The sequence below is a fragment of the Rhinolophus sinicus genome, linkage group LG06, assembly GCF_036562045.2.
Source record: "Rhinolophus sinicus isolate RSC01 linkage group LG06, ASM3656204v1, whole genome shotgun sequence".
Lineage (NCBI taxonomy): Eukaryota > Metazoa > Chordata > Mammalia > Chiroptera > Rhinolophidae > Rhinolophus > Rhinolophus sinicus.
In genome coordinates, this window is record NC_133756.1 from 103,020,367 (window position 1) to 103,038,692 (window position 18,326).

The window sequence follows — 18,326 nt, forward strand, 5'->3', positions numbered from 1 at the left end:
ATTTTTGTATTAACGTTATAGTGTGATGTAAGTAGGAGTCCATCTTGATTATTTTTAAGTGTTACGTATACTTATATTGTTGTGTAACAGATCTCTAGAACTTTTTCATCTTGCAAAACAGAGACTTTATACTCATTGGAAAACAACTTCGTATTTCCCCCTCCCCTCAGCCCCTGGCAACAACCCATTCTATTTTTTGTGTCTTTGAGTTTGAATAGTTTAGATCTCATATGAGTAAAATCATACAGTATTTATCTTATTGTGACTGGCTTACTTCATTTAGCATAATGACCTCAAAAGTCATCTCTTTTGTAGCATGTGACAGGATTTTCTTCTGTTTTAACACTTAATAATAATCCAATTTATGTATATACTATATTTTCTTTATTCATTCATCTGTCGATGGACATTTGAGTTGCTTCCACCTCTTGGCTATTCTGAATAATGCTGTAACTGATGTGGGTGAACAAATATCTCTATATATTCTGGATATTAACCTTTTATCTGACACATGATTTGCAAATACTTTGTCCCATTCTGTAGTTTCCCACTTGAAACGCCTCCAGATTGCTATTATTTATCTTCTGTATATTGATTGTTTCTTTCCTTATCCCTATACTGATTATTTAATTTCTATTCAAAAATATAAAATCCTTCCCTTTGCCAAGCTAAATAGTTCAAGCTTATATGATTCTACTTTTCCTTTGTGACCTATTTTCTTGACAAGATCATTTGGTCTCCAGTTGCTCACACTCAATTCACTTTTTAATTACCAATAGTTTGTTTCCACTCTCACCACTTTATTGAATTCAGTCTTTTGAAGGTTGGCAAGTACGTCTTACTTTCCAAATCGAGATATGCTCTCTCATGTCTTTTTACCTCTCTCACAGAATTTAACAGTGATTTATACCCCATTTTCCTTGAAAGTCTCTTCCTGATTTCCAAAACTGCATTTTCCTGACTTTCTAGCTATCTCTCTAGTGGTCATATCCCTGTTACTGTCACCATTCTTTTCAGCATTCCAAACTCATCAATGTAGACATTCCTTCATGTCCCCTCTTTGCTCTTTGCTCTCCTCTTGCTATTTCATTCCACCCCAACACTGTTATTAGAACCTTAAGGTGCTGTGCCTCTTAAATATCTTCAGAACCAATCTTTATCCTGACTCCAGTTTTACATTGCTAACTGCTGGTTGATCATCCCAGTCATGAAACTTTGGAGCAGTGAAAAGCTGAGAGATCATCTAATCCAGTAGATTTCAGCACCTGGAGACAGAGCAGATGCTCCTTTAGCTCAAGCAGCTGCACTTATCTCTGCATTGTTTGTTCATTTAATAGGTATTTATTGAATGACTCCTTAATGTCTTATAGACATTAAAAAAGTATTAAAATATTGTGAATAATTTGATGTTAGTAAATTTGACAATTTTAATAAAGTGTACAAATCACTTAAGAAAACACAACTTTCCAAAATGGGCACAGGAAGAAATATAACCTTAATAGAAGTAGTTATAGAAATATAACTACTAAAGATACTGAATTCAAAATTAAAACCTGTCCCACAAAGAAAACCTAAAGCCTCACTATTGAATTCTCCCAAGCATTTAAGAATGATATAACACCAATTCTACCCAAACTATTCCAGGAGTTAGAAAAAAATGTTAATACTTCTCAACTTGTCTTTATACAAAATCTGAAAGAACACTACAAAAAAGGAAAAGAATAGGTTAATTTCCCTCATGAAGACTTATTCAAATACTAAATAAAATATTAGCAAATATAACCTAGCATGTTAAAAAATGGATAACACATCATAATAAAGCTGTGATTGTTCTAGAGATGCAAGATTTGTTTAACATTTGAAAATCATGCAATGTAATTTTCTGCATTAAGAACATTTTTTAAAAAGGAAGAAATTAAACTGTTTTTATTATTAGTCAACATGGTTGTGCACATAGAAAATGCAAATGAATGTATAAACTATTACAATTAATAAACTTATTAAGGTCACTGGACATAGTCAATAAAGAAAAATAAGTTTTATTCTTCTATACAGCAACAAATAAATAGAAAATGAATGTAAAAAACAGTATATATATAATAGCATTAAAAGCCACCAAATACATAAGAATAAATCTAAGAAAAAACCTCAGCAGGGCTGTTTCAAAATAGAAACTGAAAAAGGATTCTAAAACTGAAAAGGAAACGCAAAGGGCCAAGAATGGCAAAAGCAACCTTGAAGAATAAAAGCAAAGTTGGAACATTTATATTACCAGATAGCAAGATTTACTGTCGAGCTACAGTATTAAAACTGTGGTATTAAAGGAAAGATAGATCAATGGAACAAAATAGAGTTTAGAAACAGACCCAACTATAAATGATCACCAGATGTATAACAAAGGTGTCACTGCAATGTAGTGTGTGTATGTGTGTGTGGGTGGCGGTGGGGTGGTGGTAATCTTTTTAATAAGTGGTATTGGATAAATTGGACATTCGTATGGGAAAAAATGAACCTTGACTCCTACAGCACACTAAACATAAATATCAACTCAAAATGGATTATAGCACTAAAGGTAAAATCCTAAAGTTAGAAAAGAACAATGAAAAATACATTCATGATCTTAGGGTAGCCAAGCATTTCTTAAAAAGGAAACAAAAAGCACTAACCATAATGAAAATTGATAAATTAACAGTCATTAAAATTAAGATATTCTCTTCATGAAATCACCATTAAGAGAGTTAAAATGCAAGCTACAGATTGGAAGAACATTTTTGCAATCCATATATCCAACAAATGACTAGTGTCCAGAATACATAAAGAACTCCTACAAATCAATAAGAAAAGGGCACACAACCTAATAAGAAAATGGAGAGAGATGAACAAGCACTTCACAAACGAAGAGATCTAAAAAATTGCTCCACATCATTAGTTATCAAAAAATTGCAAATTAAACGTACAATGAGATATTACTACATACCTACTAGAATGGCTATTTAAAAAAACCCAACAAGGTGGCAGTAGGAAGAGTTGGAAGGATATAGAACAATTGGAACTTGCATTCATTGCTGCTAAGAGTGTAAATTGGTACACCATTTTGGAGAACGGTTTTGACAATTTTTATTAAAGCTGAATATAAATATACTCTATGGCCTAGCAGTCCTAACACTAGGTATGTACAAAAGTGTGTAATGTGTACACCAAAACCATATTCTAAAACATTCATGCCAGCACTATTCATAAAAGCCCCAAACTGGAAAGAATTCAAAGGTCCTTCAGAAATCAACAATGTGTGTATGTGTGTGTGTAGTATTGTGTGTGTGTATAGTATTGTGTGTGTAAAGTATTGTATGTATCAAATCATGGAATACTCTACAGCAATGAAAAAAACCTCTGCTACATGCAAAAATATGGATGAATCTCATAGATGTATTATTGATTGAAAGAAGCAAACACAAAAATATACATAATAAATGACTCCATTTATGTAGGCAAAATGAAACAATTGTGACAGAAATTAGAATAGTGGTTCCCTTTCAAGGAGCACTGAGAGGGAGCACGAAGTAGACTTTTGGGTTGCTGGTTGTGTTCTATATCTAGATCTGGGTCATAATTACATGGGTGTGTTCCCTCTGTAGAATTCATCAAGATTTCTGAACTTTACTGTGTTTTCTATACCTCTACAGACTATATAAAATTAAGCATATTTTAGTTAGAAAAAATTGGTCTGAAAATTATTTTACTCATAAAAAAGTGTGGTTTATTTTGATCAAATAATAAAGAATTATGCAATTGTGGGTTTTTTTCTGTTTTTGTCTCCAATATCAAAAGCTTGGAGATAATTTAATTGTCAATTGAAGTAACCATACTATTAATTTAGGTGATGTATTTCCTTTCTTCTCCTAATGCCTTTTGGTTTTCTAATCATTATATGTCTGTTTTCAGTTATGCACCACTCAAATTTTGGAGGGATAAATTATTGATAAAAATTAGTGTAAAATTTGCTGTTTTATCTAGGGACTGTTACTACTATTTTTCTTTTTTTAATTCCAAAAAAATTAAAAATGAACAACAGAAACAGGACAACTTGTCCTTCTTTCATTTTAATTAAATGTAAAAGACCAACATATCCACTAGATGGAGGCAAAACCCAAGCCTAATTTTTTTTTCGTAAAAAGTTAAAAATTATATTTAATGTAAAACATCATTGAGGTCTTTATCAAAGAAATAAAAATTTAACGTATTACTAGAGTTAATATATTACTTTGTATTACTTAACGGTATATTAGCAAAAACTAAGTAGACTTTTACATTTTGTGATTAATCCTATAGATTTTGAATACATCTACAGAAATCATCTCAGTCTTTTCTGCTTAGTAACAAGGCAATTGAATAAGCAATGGATGATTAAATGTATTGCTTTTTTCTCTTCAGCTAAGTATTAGGTTGGTGCAAAAGTAACTGCGGTTTTTGCAATTATGTTTAACCTTTTAAACTGCCATTACTTTTGCATCAACTTTTGCAATTATTTTGTCCTACCCTATCATTTAATGGAAAAACTGCTCCTTCCAATTACAAAGGGCATTTTACTCAGGATTTTAAAATTCCAGTGAATTGGTGAAATCTATGTTTTTGGATAACTCACTGGACTCTGCAGCCCCAAGGGAGATACATCCTTAGAATTTGATGACGAGGTCCTCATATGTCCCTACTTGCTATGGAAAATGAGAGGATGAAATTAGTTAGCGCTGGATACCTACTTTTAAAAATCAACTTTATTGAAGAATAAGTTATGTATAAAAACTGCATTCCATTTAATGCATAGAATTTAATGGCTTGGGCAGGTGTAAACATCTGCAAAACTACCACCACAATCAAGATACAGAACATTTCCACCATCTCCAAAAGATTCTTTCTGCGCTTTTGCAGTCCCATTGCCATACCTGTCACCAGGCAACCACTGCTCTGCTGTCTAGAAGTGAGTTAATTTCCCCCCCAAATGGATATTCAGTTGTTCCAGCACTGTTTAAGAAAATACCTCACTGAAATCTCTAACACTTTTGTCAAAAATGAATTGAGCATTTCTATCTGGATCTACTTCTCGACCCTATTCTGTTCTATTGCTCTATATGTCTATTCACCCAATATTACACTGTCTTGATATTGCTGTTTCACAGTTGGTTTTGAAATCAGGTTGTATAAATCACCCAGCTTTATTTTTCATTTTAAAAATTGCTTTGGCTCTTATGATTTAATGGAATTTTTGTTGGTTTGTGTTTTATGATATAAAAGGCAATTTATTCCTAATAGTGGTACATTTTATGCCCTCAAACACTGTCATAAATGAACGATGTAAAATAATATTAAAGAAAATGGAATTTTTTGTAATGATTATTTGATAGGCTAACTGGTGGTACATGGATAGTAACATTCAAGGACACCATAGATGAAAAGCTATAATATTTGAATGTGAGCTTTCTGGAAACAGTTCATGACAATTTACTTAACCTACATAAGCCCAATTTACTTAACCTACATAAGCCCAATTTCCTCATGTGTACAATGGCATCTGCCTTATGGGGTTACTGTGAGCACCTACAGTACAGTTGACACACAGTAAGCACTCAATTGTTAGCCATGAATATTATCACAGTGGTTTGGTATATCACATCCTGGATATACAAGAAGTTTCATAAACAAGATCAGATGAGATTGCTTCATTTGTGCATTACATAAAAGATGAGTGGGGAAGGCTGATTAACAAATGTAGAATTTTTTTAAATGTAGAATATTTTTACATTATGGTTTTGACATTTCATCTTATAATTAATTTTTATTTCTTAATTTTTATTTTTTTAAGGAGAGCGCAGCTCACAGTGGCCCACGCGGGGATCGAACCAGCAACCTTGGTGTTATTAGCACCACGCTCTAACCAACTGTACTAACCGCCCACCCCAAGAATTAATTTTTAAAGTGAAAGTAATTGCCAAAATAAATTATACCATATTATTTTTCTATTTAAACAACTAAAAGAATTTTAGATCTGCAATGACATTAAGAGATTATCATCTATTTCCCCAGTTGTTTTATGCCTGGAACCTGTCAGCTCCCTCCCCACTTCATGCTTCTCTGACAAAAGCTGTTCGCTTTGCTTATCCTTCTTTTCTAGAACTAAAAAGCCTGTGTATCAACTTTATAGCATTTTATCCAACAATGCAATAAAAAATTTACACTTTAGTGGAACAACCTATTGAAAATCAGGATTTGGTTATCATTTCCATTAATACCCAGAAGTTAGTATTTCTCTAAATTCATCTGATCTAAGGGGTACATTTCCTAGAGGCCAAACCTGGGAGTTTTTCTTACAAATGACACTGTGTGAAAGTTTTCTTATCCTAACTGTACGTTTTAGCCCAATTTTTAAATGTGTTTAAATGATCTCATTAATAAAATACTAAAAATTTAAAATAGAATTAATGATTATGTAACTTTTGAATGTACACTGATGAATATTTGGAATCAAAGGAGAAGGTGCTTTAAAATGTAATTGCATGCTAATAAAACAGCTTTGAGGCTAGCCAAATTATGAAATCTCTTGCCTTTCTTTTGATGACATAGAGCAGGGCATATTCGGCAATGTCTGGAGACATGTTTGGTTTTCATAAGTGCGGAAGGGAAGTGGGAGGTGCTGCTGGTGTCTAGGGAACAGAGGCCAAGAGGGCTACTCAAGATTCTGCAATGCACAGGATGCCCCACAGCAAAGAATTGTTTGCCTCTAATGTCAATAGTGTGAGAATCCCTGACATGCAATTACCTCTCCAGATGGACTCCAAAACCTCCTCACTATCTAAGGGTGAAGAATAAAATCAAAAGAATGGATGAAAGGACCCTAATATACGATTCTTCCTTTTGATTCTTCTTACAAGACTTGCCTGTCTTCAAATAAGAAATATGCAAAAGCAAATCTGAACTCGAGTGCTTTTTGTCTGGTAAGTCTGGTATTACGTCTTAGTAGGATTTTCACAGCACAGCTACGTCTTGGTCCTAGAGTTGATCCCTTCAGTAAAGATGTTTTCTATTTGAGTTATTAAATTTGGGTCTGGAAAACCCTGATAGGCATCTGAGTTTTTAAATAATGGTAGGCTCACTTTCTCATCTTTTTGGTTGCTAAAAGTTGCCTCTGTTTAAGGCAGCTGTGTCTGAAAACAGAATTCTAATGACTGCTCGAGAGACAGTGCCCCTAATAAACTCACATTAATTCTCCCATGATATTTTCTTAATTTTCAACTATTGTACATCTAGTAGAGATGAAAAGCTGAACCTATTATAATAGAAAGGGAAGGAAGGAAAATAAAATTAGGCAGCAGCTTGCTTTTCGATTTTTATAAGCTATATATTTCATTAAGCAGATTTTCTGGCCTACAAACCCTGTCGTCATGGGCATGGCAATTTCATTAAATTCATAGTGAGAACTATTAGATTTACTTCAGTTTTGATTAATTCAAGTGATAAACCAAAAATGAGTATTTTTGTGTTTTTATTCCATTTGCTCAGTGTTAACAAGACCCACCCTGAAAAGGGGGAAAATTTGGTATAAATTCACAGAGAAACTCATTTGATAGGCCCTGAGAAGCTGCACATAGAGTGAGCAATAAGCCATTCTCAGTTTCAAGGTCCTGGATCCATTCTGGAAATACACGTTCACTCAGAATCTCTTATCTTTTAAATTCTTATAATTATTTGCTGAAATTCTTTTGCTTTATTTTGCTTATGTCTTGAGGTTTTTCTTCTGTTGGAGATCTTTGACACCTGTCAGGGGCCTTTTAAGATGGGGTAGTTGTTTTCTAGGTGTGGAGATGTTTAGAGTCTTGAAAAACGCTCTATGCTGCATACTTTACTGGAAGCCATAAGAGGGAACTATATACAGGAATATAAAAGGGAGAGTTTGGGATCTTCAAGGATCCAACTATCCAAAACAGGAAGGGCATTCCTGCTTGCAATGCTGGGCAAAGGAACCACTCAGTACCACGTTTTGAGTACCTATCATGTAATAGGTACCTTATATACATTATAGCTCATTCCTTAGAAAACTGTAACAAGATAGATATTATCTCCATTTTATATGAGACACTGAGGTTATTTACCCAAAGTCACACATGGGTGGTAGCCAGGATTTGAACTCAGATGTGTCTGACTCATAGTTTAATGCTCTTCCTCCTAACCATTCTGCTGTGCCTCCAGGGAACATTTCAGGTATCTGGACCTGCACTGTCCAATAGAAAAGCCACGAGTCAAACGTGGCTAGTCTGAACTGATGTGCCATAAAATACATAAAATATTTTGAAGACGCATACTATCAAAAACAGTAAAATAACAACAGTAATTTTTAAATATTTATCCCATGTTGAAATGAGTATTTTGGATTATGTTAAATAATATGTATTATTAAAACTAATTTCACCTGTTTTTAATGTGGCTACTAGAAAAAAACTAAATTACATATGTGGCTCTCATTGTTTCTTTGTGATAGTACTGATTTAGACTATTTCTTAGGTTCCCAGAAGTGAAATTTTAGGGCTCCAAAGGGAAATTTTTAGGAATTTCAATCATCAGTAAGCAGCACTCAATCCTTCTTAGATTACTGTCTTCTGAACTTAATAAACAGAGATCTTAATCTCCCTTTAGAGAAAGCACTTCATATGACACACGTTGAATGGTTATCTGGTAATCCTATAGAGACCAGAGCATCCCACGATACTAACTACTGTAAAGGCATAAGCAGTTGTTTTGTGATCATATTTTGTACCTCCCTGAGCCAAAGCAGTTCCATAAATTCCTAGAGCCATTTCAGGTAGGGTGAAGGTGGTATATGTGATCAGAAATCCAAAATTAATCCAGAGGTTTCCTTTTGGTATTGGACGTAAGTCTCAAGAGCAAGGGTTACTTCTCTGGGCCTCTTTTGATCATGATTTAGTATAGTTGGGGATGTGGTAATTGATGTCGACAAATAGAAATAAATGGATGTTTTCACATCCAAAGACTCTAAATCCCATCACTGTGGTAGGTTGTGGGCCAGAAAGTCCCCTGGAGAAGCGTATTTAAGATTAAAAAAGCAAAGCCAACTAATTTCACGCTGGGCATAAGAATTATGATGTGTCCATTGAACAATGACAAAAAGTTACCTCTTCTTCAAGTGTGTAACTTAATCACAATTAAGCCCTTGGTTGTGAAAAACATAGATTTTTTTAAGTCTTTGGGTAAAGTTTGTAGGATTAGAGAAAATTTTGTTTGCAAACAGCTATTTAGCCTTCTTAAAGCAAATTGGAAAGTACAGGTAAGTAACATAGTCAAAAGCATTAGTAAATACCTCTGCAGACAGAAGAGTCTACTAAGGAAAGTAAAGGAAGCAATCTAATTTCTGTCCTCAGGGATTTCCATGCACTGGTTGTGTTGAGGCCTGGAAACAAGGGAGTAGTCACATCTTAGCTCCTGATCCGAAATGAGGTGGCTTCTTTGGCTCCATACTTAAGTGGGACACTTACATAATATCATGGATGCAACTCATTCCCAATTAATAAAGGAGCTATTGGCTCTGGGATTTTAAGCTAACTAGGCAGTCTCAATTAGCAGTCTACTGGGATAGATGGGGTCCTATTCTACTGTCACTATCAGCTTACCTGCCATTTGGTTTCACTAAATTGGGCCAGATCAAACAGAAAGTGACCTCTCACTTTCTACCAAAACTCCTGTCATTGATGTTGATACCCTGAAATCCAGGCATCTCCTCACCAGAGATCACGAAAAATTGAAGCTCTCCTAACTCTTGAGATCCTATTTACCACAATGATTCAGTTCATATATTATTTTTAACTTTTCTGAGATGATCCAATTTTGTTCTAAGCTAATATTGCCCCACATATTTGATTAAATAACATTCTTACTTAGTCTAGGGTGATTGGGTCCTAAGGGCTGACTCAAAAGAGACAAACCTTGGTGAACATTTAAAAATTATAACTGAAGAGCCACTGATGTAGTTCCCTTTCTCTAGTGTGTTCTTGTGTCGAAAAGTTAAGGGAAATCCCTTTGGGAATAGTCACAGAGGGGCTAGGTAGCCAACGGGAAACCACTGCTGGAGAGGCGCAGAGTAGAGATTAAATAAATGTATGCTGATGAATAAATATGTTATGGATCCAAGGAAGATGTATACAGCTAAAAAAGAATTCATGGCCTTTTTTGTTGTTTGAAACTTTTATTTCTTTGAATACTTGTATTTATGCTTTTGTCACTATCCACACTGTGGCTTTTTTAAAAAGCCTGAGCCACTTTGTGGTTCTAGCCCTAATAATCATCCCCTCACTCGTGGAATTCCTTTTCCCTTGTCTCTTTCCCTTTGTAAGGTTTGTATAAAGTGAGGACCCTAGAACAATCAGTATTTCCTGTGAACTTGAGAGACTATATAAGCAGTGACCGAATCAGGAGGCTTAGGCAGGTAAAACCAGCAAGATAGTAGATACATTACGATCTATTGGACCAAGGTATCATTGTGTTCATATCTGAAAGGTCACGCTGACTCACCAGGAGAATAAGGATTATGTAGGTGGACCCGGGTGAGGTAGGACTGTCCATAGGATTGTGTGAATTGTGGTAGGGGAGGCAGTATACAACATTCATGGATTAAACACCCAGCTAACTACTTTCCTGAAAATGGTCTAGGTTCTAAAAGACAAACATCGTGTGTTTTTTTTAACTTAGGAAGATTCAAGACACTATGCTAGTTCTTACGGTTTAAAATGAAAGCAAATGGCTATGGTAACACAGTGGAGACAGCTGAACTGCACCAGTATATTGAAGACTTTTAAATTAAATTCTGAGTTACCTTACCTTACAAAAATACATGTCAGTATACTAAATACTTTCACAAAAACCTTTAACAAAGATCCAGGATGGGGAATATTTAAAAATACGTTTTTCTTGGATCAGCACCAAAAATATCATTAGTTTTCCATACAACCCGTGACAGGTTTTTAAGTATAGTTAAAATTATTTCTGATAAAAATCACACTCCACAGAAATCATTAAAGATCAACGCAAACAACTCTCAAAACACTTCTGACATCAAGGTCAGGCAATTCACTTGGAAGGAATTTATATAATGAATACCACTGAATATTTTGTTGTAAGATGTTTGATGTCAACTTTGTATTACGGGGATTTTTCACATCTCACACAGAAGAGGCACTGGTACTTCGAAACTTAAAAGGATCAGAAGCGTTAAGACTGAGGTGAAGAATTTGTGCAGCCTTCCACAATTTCAAAGAGGTACTCATAGATACTGGTCCTCCTGGCGATATCAAATGCTGTTTCTTCCAGGTTGTTCTTCAGACCTGGTTTGATGTAGCGGTTCATCAGGAGAAGTTCCAGGGTATCTTTGCTGTCTCTGTTCCCAGCAGCGAGATGCAAGGGGGTCAGGAGGCCTTTTGTTTGGGCATTGATATCTGCGTCATGCTGAAGCAAGAAAGAAGCTACTCTAGTATTATTCCACTTACAAGCACTGTGCAGGGGTGTCCAGCCATCCACGGTCACCGCGTGCACATCTGCTCCTTGTGCTATCAGCTCACGGACAACATTTAAGTGTCCACTGTAGGCTGCGCGATGAAGAGGGGTGTACTTATCCTCATCTCTAGTGTTCACATGCGTGGCCTTTTCAGCAAGCAGTCTCTGCACTGTCGTCAGCTGAGGAGAGAAAAAGACGTCTTTTAAAAATCCAGCTAAAACTGAAAAGTACACCAAGAATTCAGCCGTCTAATGGTGCTATTACAGATTTAATTAAGTTAAATAAAAACTTCCTTCTTAGCAGATGACTTTAAACTGAAAGCAAGATTTCGTTCTTGGAGGGGAGAGGGCAACTGATTTAAGAATGAACAAGTTGGTGTTAAACATAAACTGCTGATTCTAAGAATGTGATTCTCTGACTATCTAACCATGTATTTACTTCTGGTCCAATTAAGGCTTACTGCACAAACGCTTTAGTCCTACATGAGTAATACAGGCTATAACTGTACTTAGTATTTTATATGTCTGCTGTGAAGAAAACATAGTAACAGATTGATTTTTCTGGAGTAGGAGTATCATACACATAAACACAATGTAAAAACTTTTAAAAATAAACTTTATTAGAATACAATGGTAACGAAGAAATATATAAAGAGCTCAATTCCTTCTAACTAAAACAACCTTAGACATGTGTTTTCAGGAAGTGATCTTTAGTTTGATCTATGGACCTCTGGTGGGATAGTGTGCTCGTGAGCTAAAAAGCTATCCAAAAATGCAAGACCTTTTTAGTTATGAGTTTACTAACAGAGACATGGGGGAACTTAGCAAAACAAGGCAGAAGTGGCTGAGTGGAAATAGACTTTTGATGTTAAATTGGATCATCCTACTTGTATGATCCTGGGCAAATTAATATTCCTGAATCTCAATTTCTTAATCTATAAAAACACTATTATTACCTATCTATAGGGATATATGAAGATTAAATCAATAATGTAATAAGGCACATTGTATAATTGGAATTCAATAAAAGTTAGTTCCCATCCTCCCTTTCCTAAATACTTGTCTCTACGATGATCCTAACGATTTAATATAAATGACTTAAAAATAGAGATGATTGCTTATGATCTTTATAGTTAATTATCCTTCAAGCCCCCCAAATACCTAATTCTTTGTAGCTTAAGATGTGCTTTCATGTACATTGCCTCATTTGATCCTCAAAAACCTGCATAAAAGAGGCAGGTATTATGGTGGCCATTTTTACTGATAAGAAAATAGAGGTTCAGAAATAGGATTTGCCCAAAGTTACAGACCAAGTAGAGGTTCAGGGAGACGTGTTCTGGCTCCAAATCTAATACTTTTCCTACAATATTACGGTTTCTTTCTTAATTGATAAATTTTTTTTTACCCGATTTTTTTCGGCAGCCCAAAGGAGCAATTTGCTGGGATCTTTTTCCATTTTTTTTTCTTGCAATTGATACCACTCTTCAGTTTTTTCATCTTGCTCCTCATCTTCATCAGAATTCCCTACCCAGAGACTTTGGGTTCCAGTAGGAATAAGGTGTCCATGTGTTTCCAACAATTCAAGTTGGTTAAAGTGTTCAGAAAAGTCCAAGGAATTCTCTGGGTCTGGTTGTCCATCATCATTTACTTTCTCTCTTTCCATTTTTTACTACAATTCTAAATACAAAGCATTTCAAATCCCAGGCTATAAATAATCTTTTTAGAGATGAATTATGACTGCTTTATTTTATTCATCAAGATCTGAAAACAGAAACAAAAATTATTAGCAAAACAATAATTGAAGCTTTATCAAAAGCACAGGTGAGTCTCGCAAACACACACAAATAAACTCTGTCTAAACTCTTTGGTGTTTCTTGACACCCTTTATATTCACTAAATGTTGGAGCTGATAGATTTTAGTTATCTATATCTTTAACGGCCTAATATTCATTTTGTTTTTTCTTCTACTAATTCAGTGGCTATAATTGTACCTCGTTTTATTGTACTTCACTTTATTGTGCTTCACAGATGTTGCATTTTTTACAAATTGAAGGCAAGACCCTCCACCAGCAAAAAGATTACAATCGGCTTTATTGTGGTGGTCTGGAACCAAACTCACAGTATCGCCAAGGTATACCTGTACTTATTTTGAATCTATTTGTTTAGATACTTTCGTATTATGCTAAGAGTGATCAATGCTTGAAGCTTTTAAATTATAATACAGACACATTCATGATTTTTATAAACTAGACATATAGATACGATACAGCAGAAACAAAAACTTTGAGCTCCTAAAAAACTTCAAAGAATCAGGGATTCTTAGAGCTGGAATAGCCTCTAAAGGACATCTGTCCCAATCTCTTATCAGGACAGGTATCTTTATCATGACATCTGTAATAATTATCCTTTTACTATTTTAATAATTTCAGGCTTGGAAAAATTCACTGCTTTAAAAGTGTTTCTATTCTTTGATAGACAACTACAGTTCTTAGTTAACTTCTTGTTTCGTAACTGAATTTTGGCTATCATTCACTTCTTTGTTCAACAAATATAAGCAGAATGCCTGGGATGTGCCAGTCTCTGGGTACTCGGATTCAATAATGAACAAAGTCCATGTCTTAACCTCAAGAAGCTTACTGTCTAGTTGGGGTGACTGGCAAAGACAGGGGGGATAAGCACTAAGATAGGGCCACATCCAGACACAATTGAGTATGCTGAAGAGTCATAATTAACCCAGTCCGAAAGGATCAGAGAGGGCTTCCCAAAGGAAATGCTTATTCTGCTAGCCTGCCATATTAATTTACAAACCAATATCAGCTCAGAGTTACACAGTATATTAAACTTTAACCTAAGAAAATAATAGATATTTTAAAAATACCATTTCTATTTATTGGAGTGATCACTATGTCAGGTTTACAAAAGTCTAATCACTATGTTGTACACCTGAAACTGATATAATATTGTATGTCAACTGTAATTGAAAAATGTATTTATAAAAATACCATTTCTCAGCCTCCCAACTATACTATTTGTTGCAACCTTACCAGTCTTGCAGAGCTCTTCTCAGATGTTACCTCTTTCATTAAGTCTTTCCTGATCCTCCAAATTAGATCTCTAACCTTTTTTGTGCTACATATTGTCTTATTTTACCACTAATTTTGTTCTTGTTTTAGCCTCTTAAAACATTGTAAGTTTAAGGATAGGGACCATATTTAACATGTATTTATGTCCCACTTTCATACAGCAGGCATTCAGAAATACAAAATTAAATTTAATTAAAACCCTATCACTTGATTTTGACTGGAATGGATTCTGAGAAGTTTGCGTTAGTTATACCCCTAAGAAATTTCTTTCTTTCTACCTAGTTTTGTAAGTTTAATAGTATCCATTCTTAATGCAGCATTCGAGTTTATTACTAGTGTCAAGAGCATTAAGCTTAAGTTTAAATCTATCACTCATGAGTAGTACCTTCTCTGGGCTTATTACTTCATTGTAAAATGTAAGGATTTCACTAAAGAATTTCTGAGGCCTGTCCAGCTTTTCAGTCTACCAGCGACACTATCAGAATTTTCTTGTTTTAACAGTTCCCACTTTTTTCTTTATTCTCAACCTAGTCTCTGAATCTTGCAACACAAAAGTGATCATACATCAACACATAAAACAATGCCAGTAAATAACATAAAATTCACTCGTTAATTGTAACAAATTATAGCATAGCTCTAGGCCCCCTTTTCCGTTTTATAAAGCCCCCCTTTTCATAAGTTTTTAATTTAGTGCTCCAGACACAATAAATTACATATAAAATTTTCTTGGTGAATTTGATTTAAAAAGTTAAACCCAGGTCCATCTCCGATTCAGGATTTAAAAAGTCAATCAGGAGTCTTACTTGATGATATTCCACCGGGAAGAAATAGGGTGTCTTAACTTAAAGGACACATTCCATTTTGAAAGTGATCTAATTGCCAATTCCTCACAAACAACTCAGGGACAGGCAGGGCAATAAACCCCATTTTACAGGTGAAGGCGCTGAGGTTCGGATAGATTAAAACAACTTGCCCTAGATCAAGGAACTTCAATGGAACCGAAAGCCCAGATTTTCTAAATCAAGATGCACACTGTTGTTTACTGCACCGTATTTTAGTGCTGCCAGCACAAAGCAATACAGATGTGCTGAACCCGAGATCCAGGGCTAAGCAGGGGAAGGCTTGTAAAACTGAGGATCCGAATGTTCTACCTCTGGGGAGTCGGAGTAAGGGAGGCCACCAGTCCCGGCCCTCCGGCAACCGCTGGTCACTTCACAGGCCCGGGCGTCGCTCCAGAGGCCTTGCAAACAGCCAAGGGCGCAGTAGCGCTTCCAGCCCTGCCTGGGACCCACGACGCAGCCGCTGTCGACAGGTAACCCACCGCTACAGGCCCGGAGTTCTTAGGTGGCACAACGCAACACGGAAGAGTGCTCCCGGGGAGGGAAGAGTTACCCACCGCACACAAGGGAAAATCGCCGCCGCAAACCTCGCTTCCGGGGTTCGTCCCCTCGGCCCTCAGGATTGGCTCCTGTTCGAGGGCGGAGCCTCGCTGCTGTTTTCCTTGCGCTCGCACGGCTTTCAGCAGCCAATGAAAACCGAAGAGGACTTAAGGCGTTGTGTCATCAAAAAGGTATCGCGAGAGAAAGAACTGCCTTTTTCTCTCCCGCGTAATTCAGGTTCACGGCCTAGCGGGTTCTCAGAAGCGGTCTCAGGTCGTGCCGTGGCTTGTCTGCTTGCGAATAAATCGCTCCTTCTTCTCCGGTAAAAGACAACCTCGGGTCCCGGTGGGGGTGCTTTGGAGAGTCTAAGTGTGAGGTAATTTAGGAATCGTGCCCGCCTCCTATCTGTGCAGGAACCGGGTGTAGCCCCAGAGTGGATTGAGCCTCTGGGGAAAACGGGCCGAGTGGGTGGGGAGGGTGCTGGAGCGTTACGCGTTCTGGCGTCTAGGAGTCCAGTGGTGGGGGCATATTGAGGTTTGCAATCCCCGAGAAACTGGGAATCTGGACGTGGTGGGGGTGGTTTCGCGCTAGCAGCGGCTTCTCCCCAAGTTTGCTGGTGATTTTCACTGGTTCTATTGGCGCCTCAAGGTGTTTCTCCGCAGACCACGTGTTTCTGTTTATTTACATTAGTTTTCAACTTGGGGCCATTCTCTTTCCAAAACAAGCCCATTCCTTTAGAAAATCTTGAGTTTGAGTGGAAGTACCTATAGGGTCGCCTCCGTGCTCCAGAGTAGCGTATACAAGCACCTTAAACATTTCTGTACATCCAGAGTTTTTGTGCTGAACCTTAATTACTGTGTGTCACCCTTTTTGCCCATTCATTTAAAGTTTCCCGTAGGGCAGGGAAAAGGAAAATAGGAAGTGAGCTTAATCAAAATGGTGAACCTAGAATGGCACTGAAGATGGGCTGTTTTCTATAATTTACTTTTAAAAGTATAGTAGGTGCTTAGGTGAAAATGAAACTCTTACAAAATTGACAGTCTGCTTTTTTACAACGTGTGTTTTATAATAATATAATTTTGTTTTTAGAATTTGGAATCGAGTGAGTTTTCTGACATTTCAGCGCAGAACCCAGTGGTACTTGGAGAGGAAACTGGTCCTAGAGGAGCTGGACTGATCATAGAAATGAGTCGTTCAGATGCCCTGTAAGCACCTGTCTTCTGGAATCTTCTTTGTTGCTTAGGGTTTCTAAAGGTCATCAACTATGATCACCCTAAAAGAAATAGCGTGACTATGAACAGAAGTGACAGTCACCAAAAGAATATTTGGAATGGTTAACATTCATACTAGAATGTTTATTAACTAAAAGATAATATACAGCTATAGATTGGGTCTTGCAGTAATTTGGTATCTATTGCTATTGTATGTACGTTTATGTTCTTAGGTTTTGTCTTAAAATATTGAAGCTATAAATATTCTTGAACTTTTATGACAAAATCTGAGTGGTCAAGACAAGTCTGTTGTACAGATTTTTAGAGAAGTAAATGGCTCTAGTATTGAATAAATCAGAAATGAATTTGAGTAAAATGAAAATAAATAAAAGGACAAGAAACAGTTATGTGGAAAAAGCTTTAGGCTTGGAATCTTTTGCCCTGGTTTTAATTCCTTTGTTAAAATACTGTGTGACCTTGGGCAAATTAGCAATCTTCTAAACTGCTTCAGTTTCTTCATTTGTATAATTGGAATAAAAATGCCTTTCTCAGATTAATTTTGATGTTTAAATGAGAGACTCATGGGACAATACTGTGTAAGTTGCTATGGAATCATAGGGTAGTAATTTGATCTGAAAGTATTCTGATTTCTCCGTGTGTACCTAGCAGTCAGAACTATGTGCATATTATTTTTAAAGTTTCTGAAGATAAATCTTTTCTGGAAAAATATCTTGTAAATAAAGATTTGAATTTTGGAGATATATATGAAAGATTTTTTTTTTAAGTTCAATATGGTTCCAAGAAAATAGCTTGAGTGTTAATCTTGAGTTTTAGTCTTGTTTCTACCACTTAGTTGTGCAATAACTCAGTTAATTCTCAGTGTTTAGCCTTCTCATTTTTCAGAAATAACAATACCTACCTCTTCACATGTGAGTTGATATGAGATTATAGATACAAAAATATTTTAAAGAATGTTAAAAATTACATTAAGTTTAGAGAATATTAATAACTTACATTATTGCTTCACATGAAAATACCTTTGAATACTACCAGATATTTTTTTTTCCCAAAGATTTTATTGGGAAAGGGGAACAGGACTTTAT

The 18,326-nt window shown here is 35.9% G+C and overlaps 2 protein-coding genes across 4 annotated transcripts in view; one reads left to right on the plus strand and one right to left on the minus strand.

Annotated features, from left to right (window-relative positions):
• Positions 1-9,237: 9,237 nt before the first annotated feature.
• Positions 9,238-16,138, minus strand: ANKRD49 (ankyrin repeat domain 49). Of its 2 annotated transcripts, none has more exons than XM_019737566.2 (3): positions 16,030-16,138; positions 12,956-13,311; positions 9,238-11,730 (listed from the first exon to the last, which is right to left on the minus strand). In XM_019737566.2, the coding sequence occupies exons 2-3, from the start codon at positions 13,211-13,213 to the stop codon at positions 11,269-11,271; spliced, it is 720 nt and encodes a 239-aa protein (XP_019593125.2). In that variant the 5' UTR covers positions 13,214-13,311; positions 16,030-16,138; the 3' UTR covers positions 9,238-11,268. The 2 variants fall into 2 exon arrangements, with proteins under 2 accessions (XP_019593125.2, XP_019593124.2); XM_019737565.2 differs by having other exon boundaries at positions 10,227-11,730; positions 15,785-16,060.
• Positions 16,139-16,191: 53 nt separating this feature from the next.
• MRE11 (MRE11 homolog, double strand break repair nuclease) overlaps positions 16,192-18,326 on the plus strand; it is a 62,640-nt gene continuing 60,505 nt past the window's right edge. The window contains exons 1-2 of one of the 2 annotated variants that reach the window (XM_019737562.2): positions 16,192-16,334; positions 17,102-17,217. In XM_019737562.2, the coding sequence (XP_019593121.1) occupies positions 17,198-17,217 (20 nt within the window). In that variant the 5' untranslated portion in view covers positions 16,192-16,334; positions 17,102-17,197. Of the gene's footprint in view, positions 16,389-17,101; positions 17,218-18,326 lie in introns of both variants that reach the window. The other variant, XM_019737559.2, reaches the window with a different exon arrangement.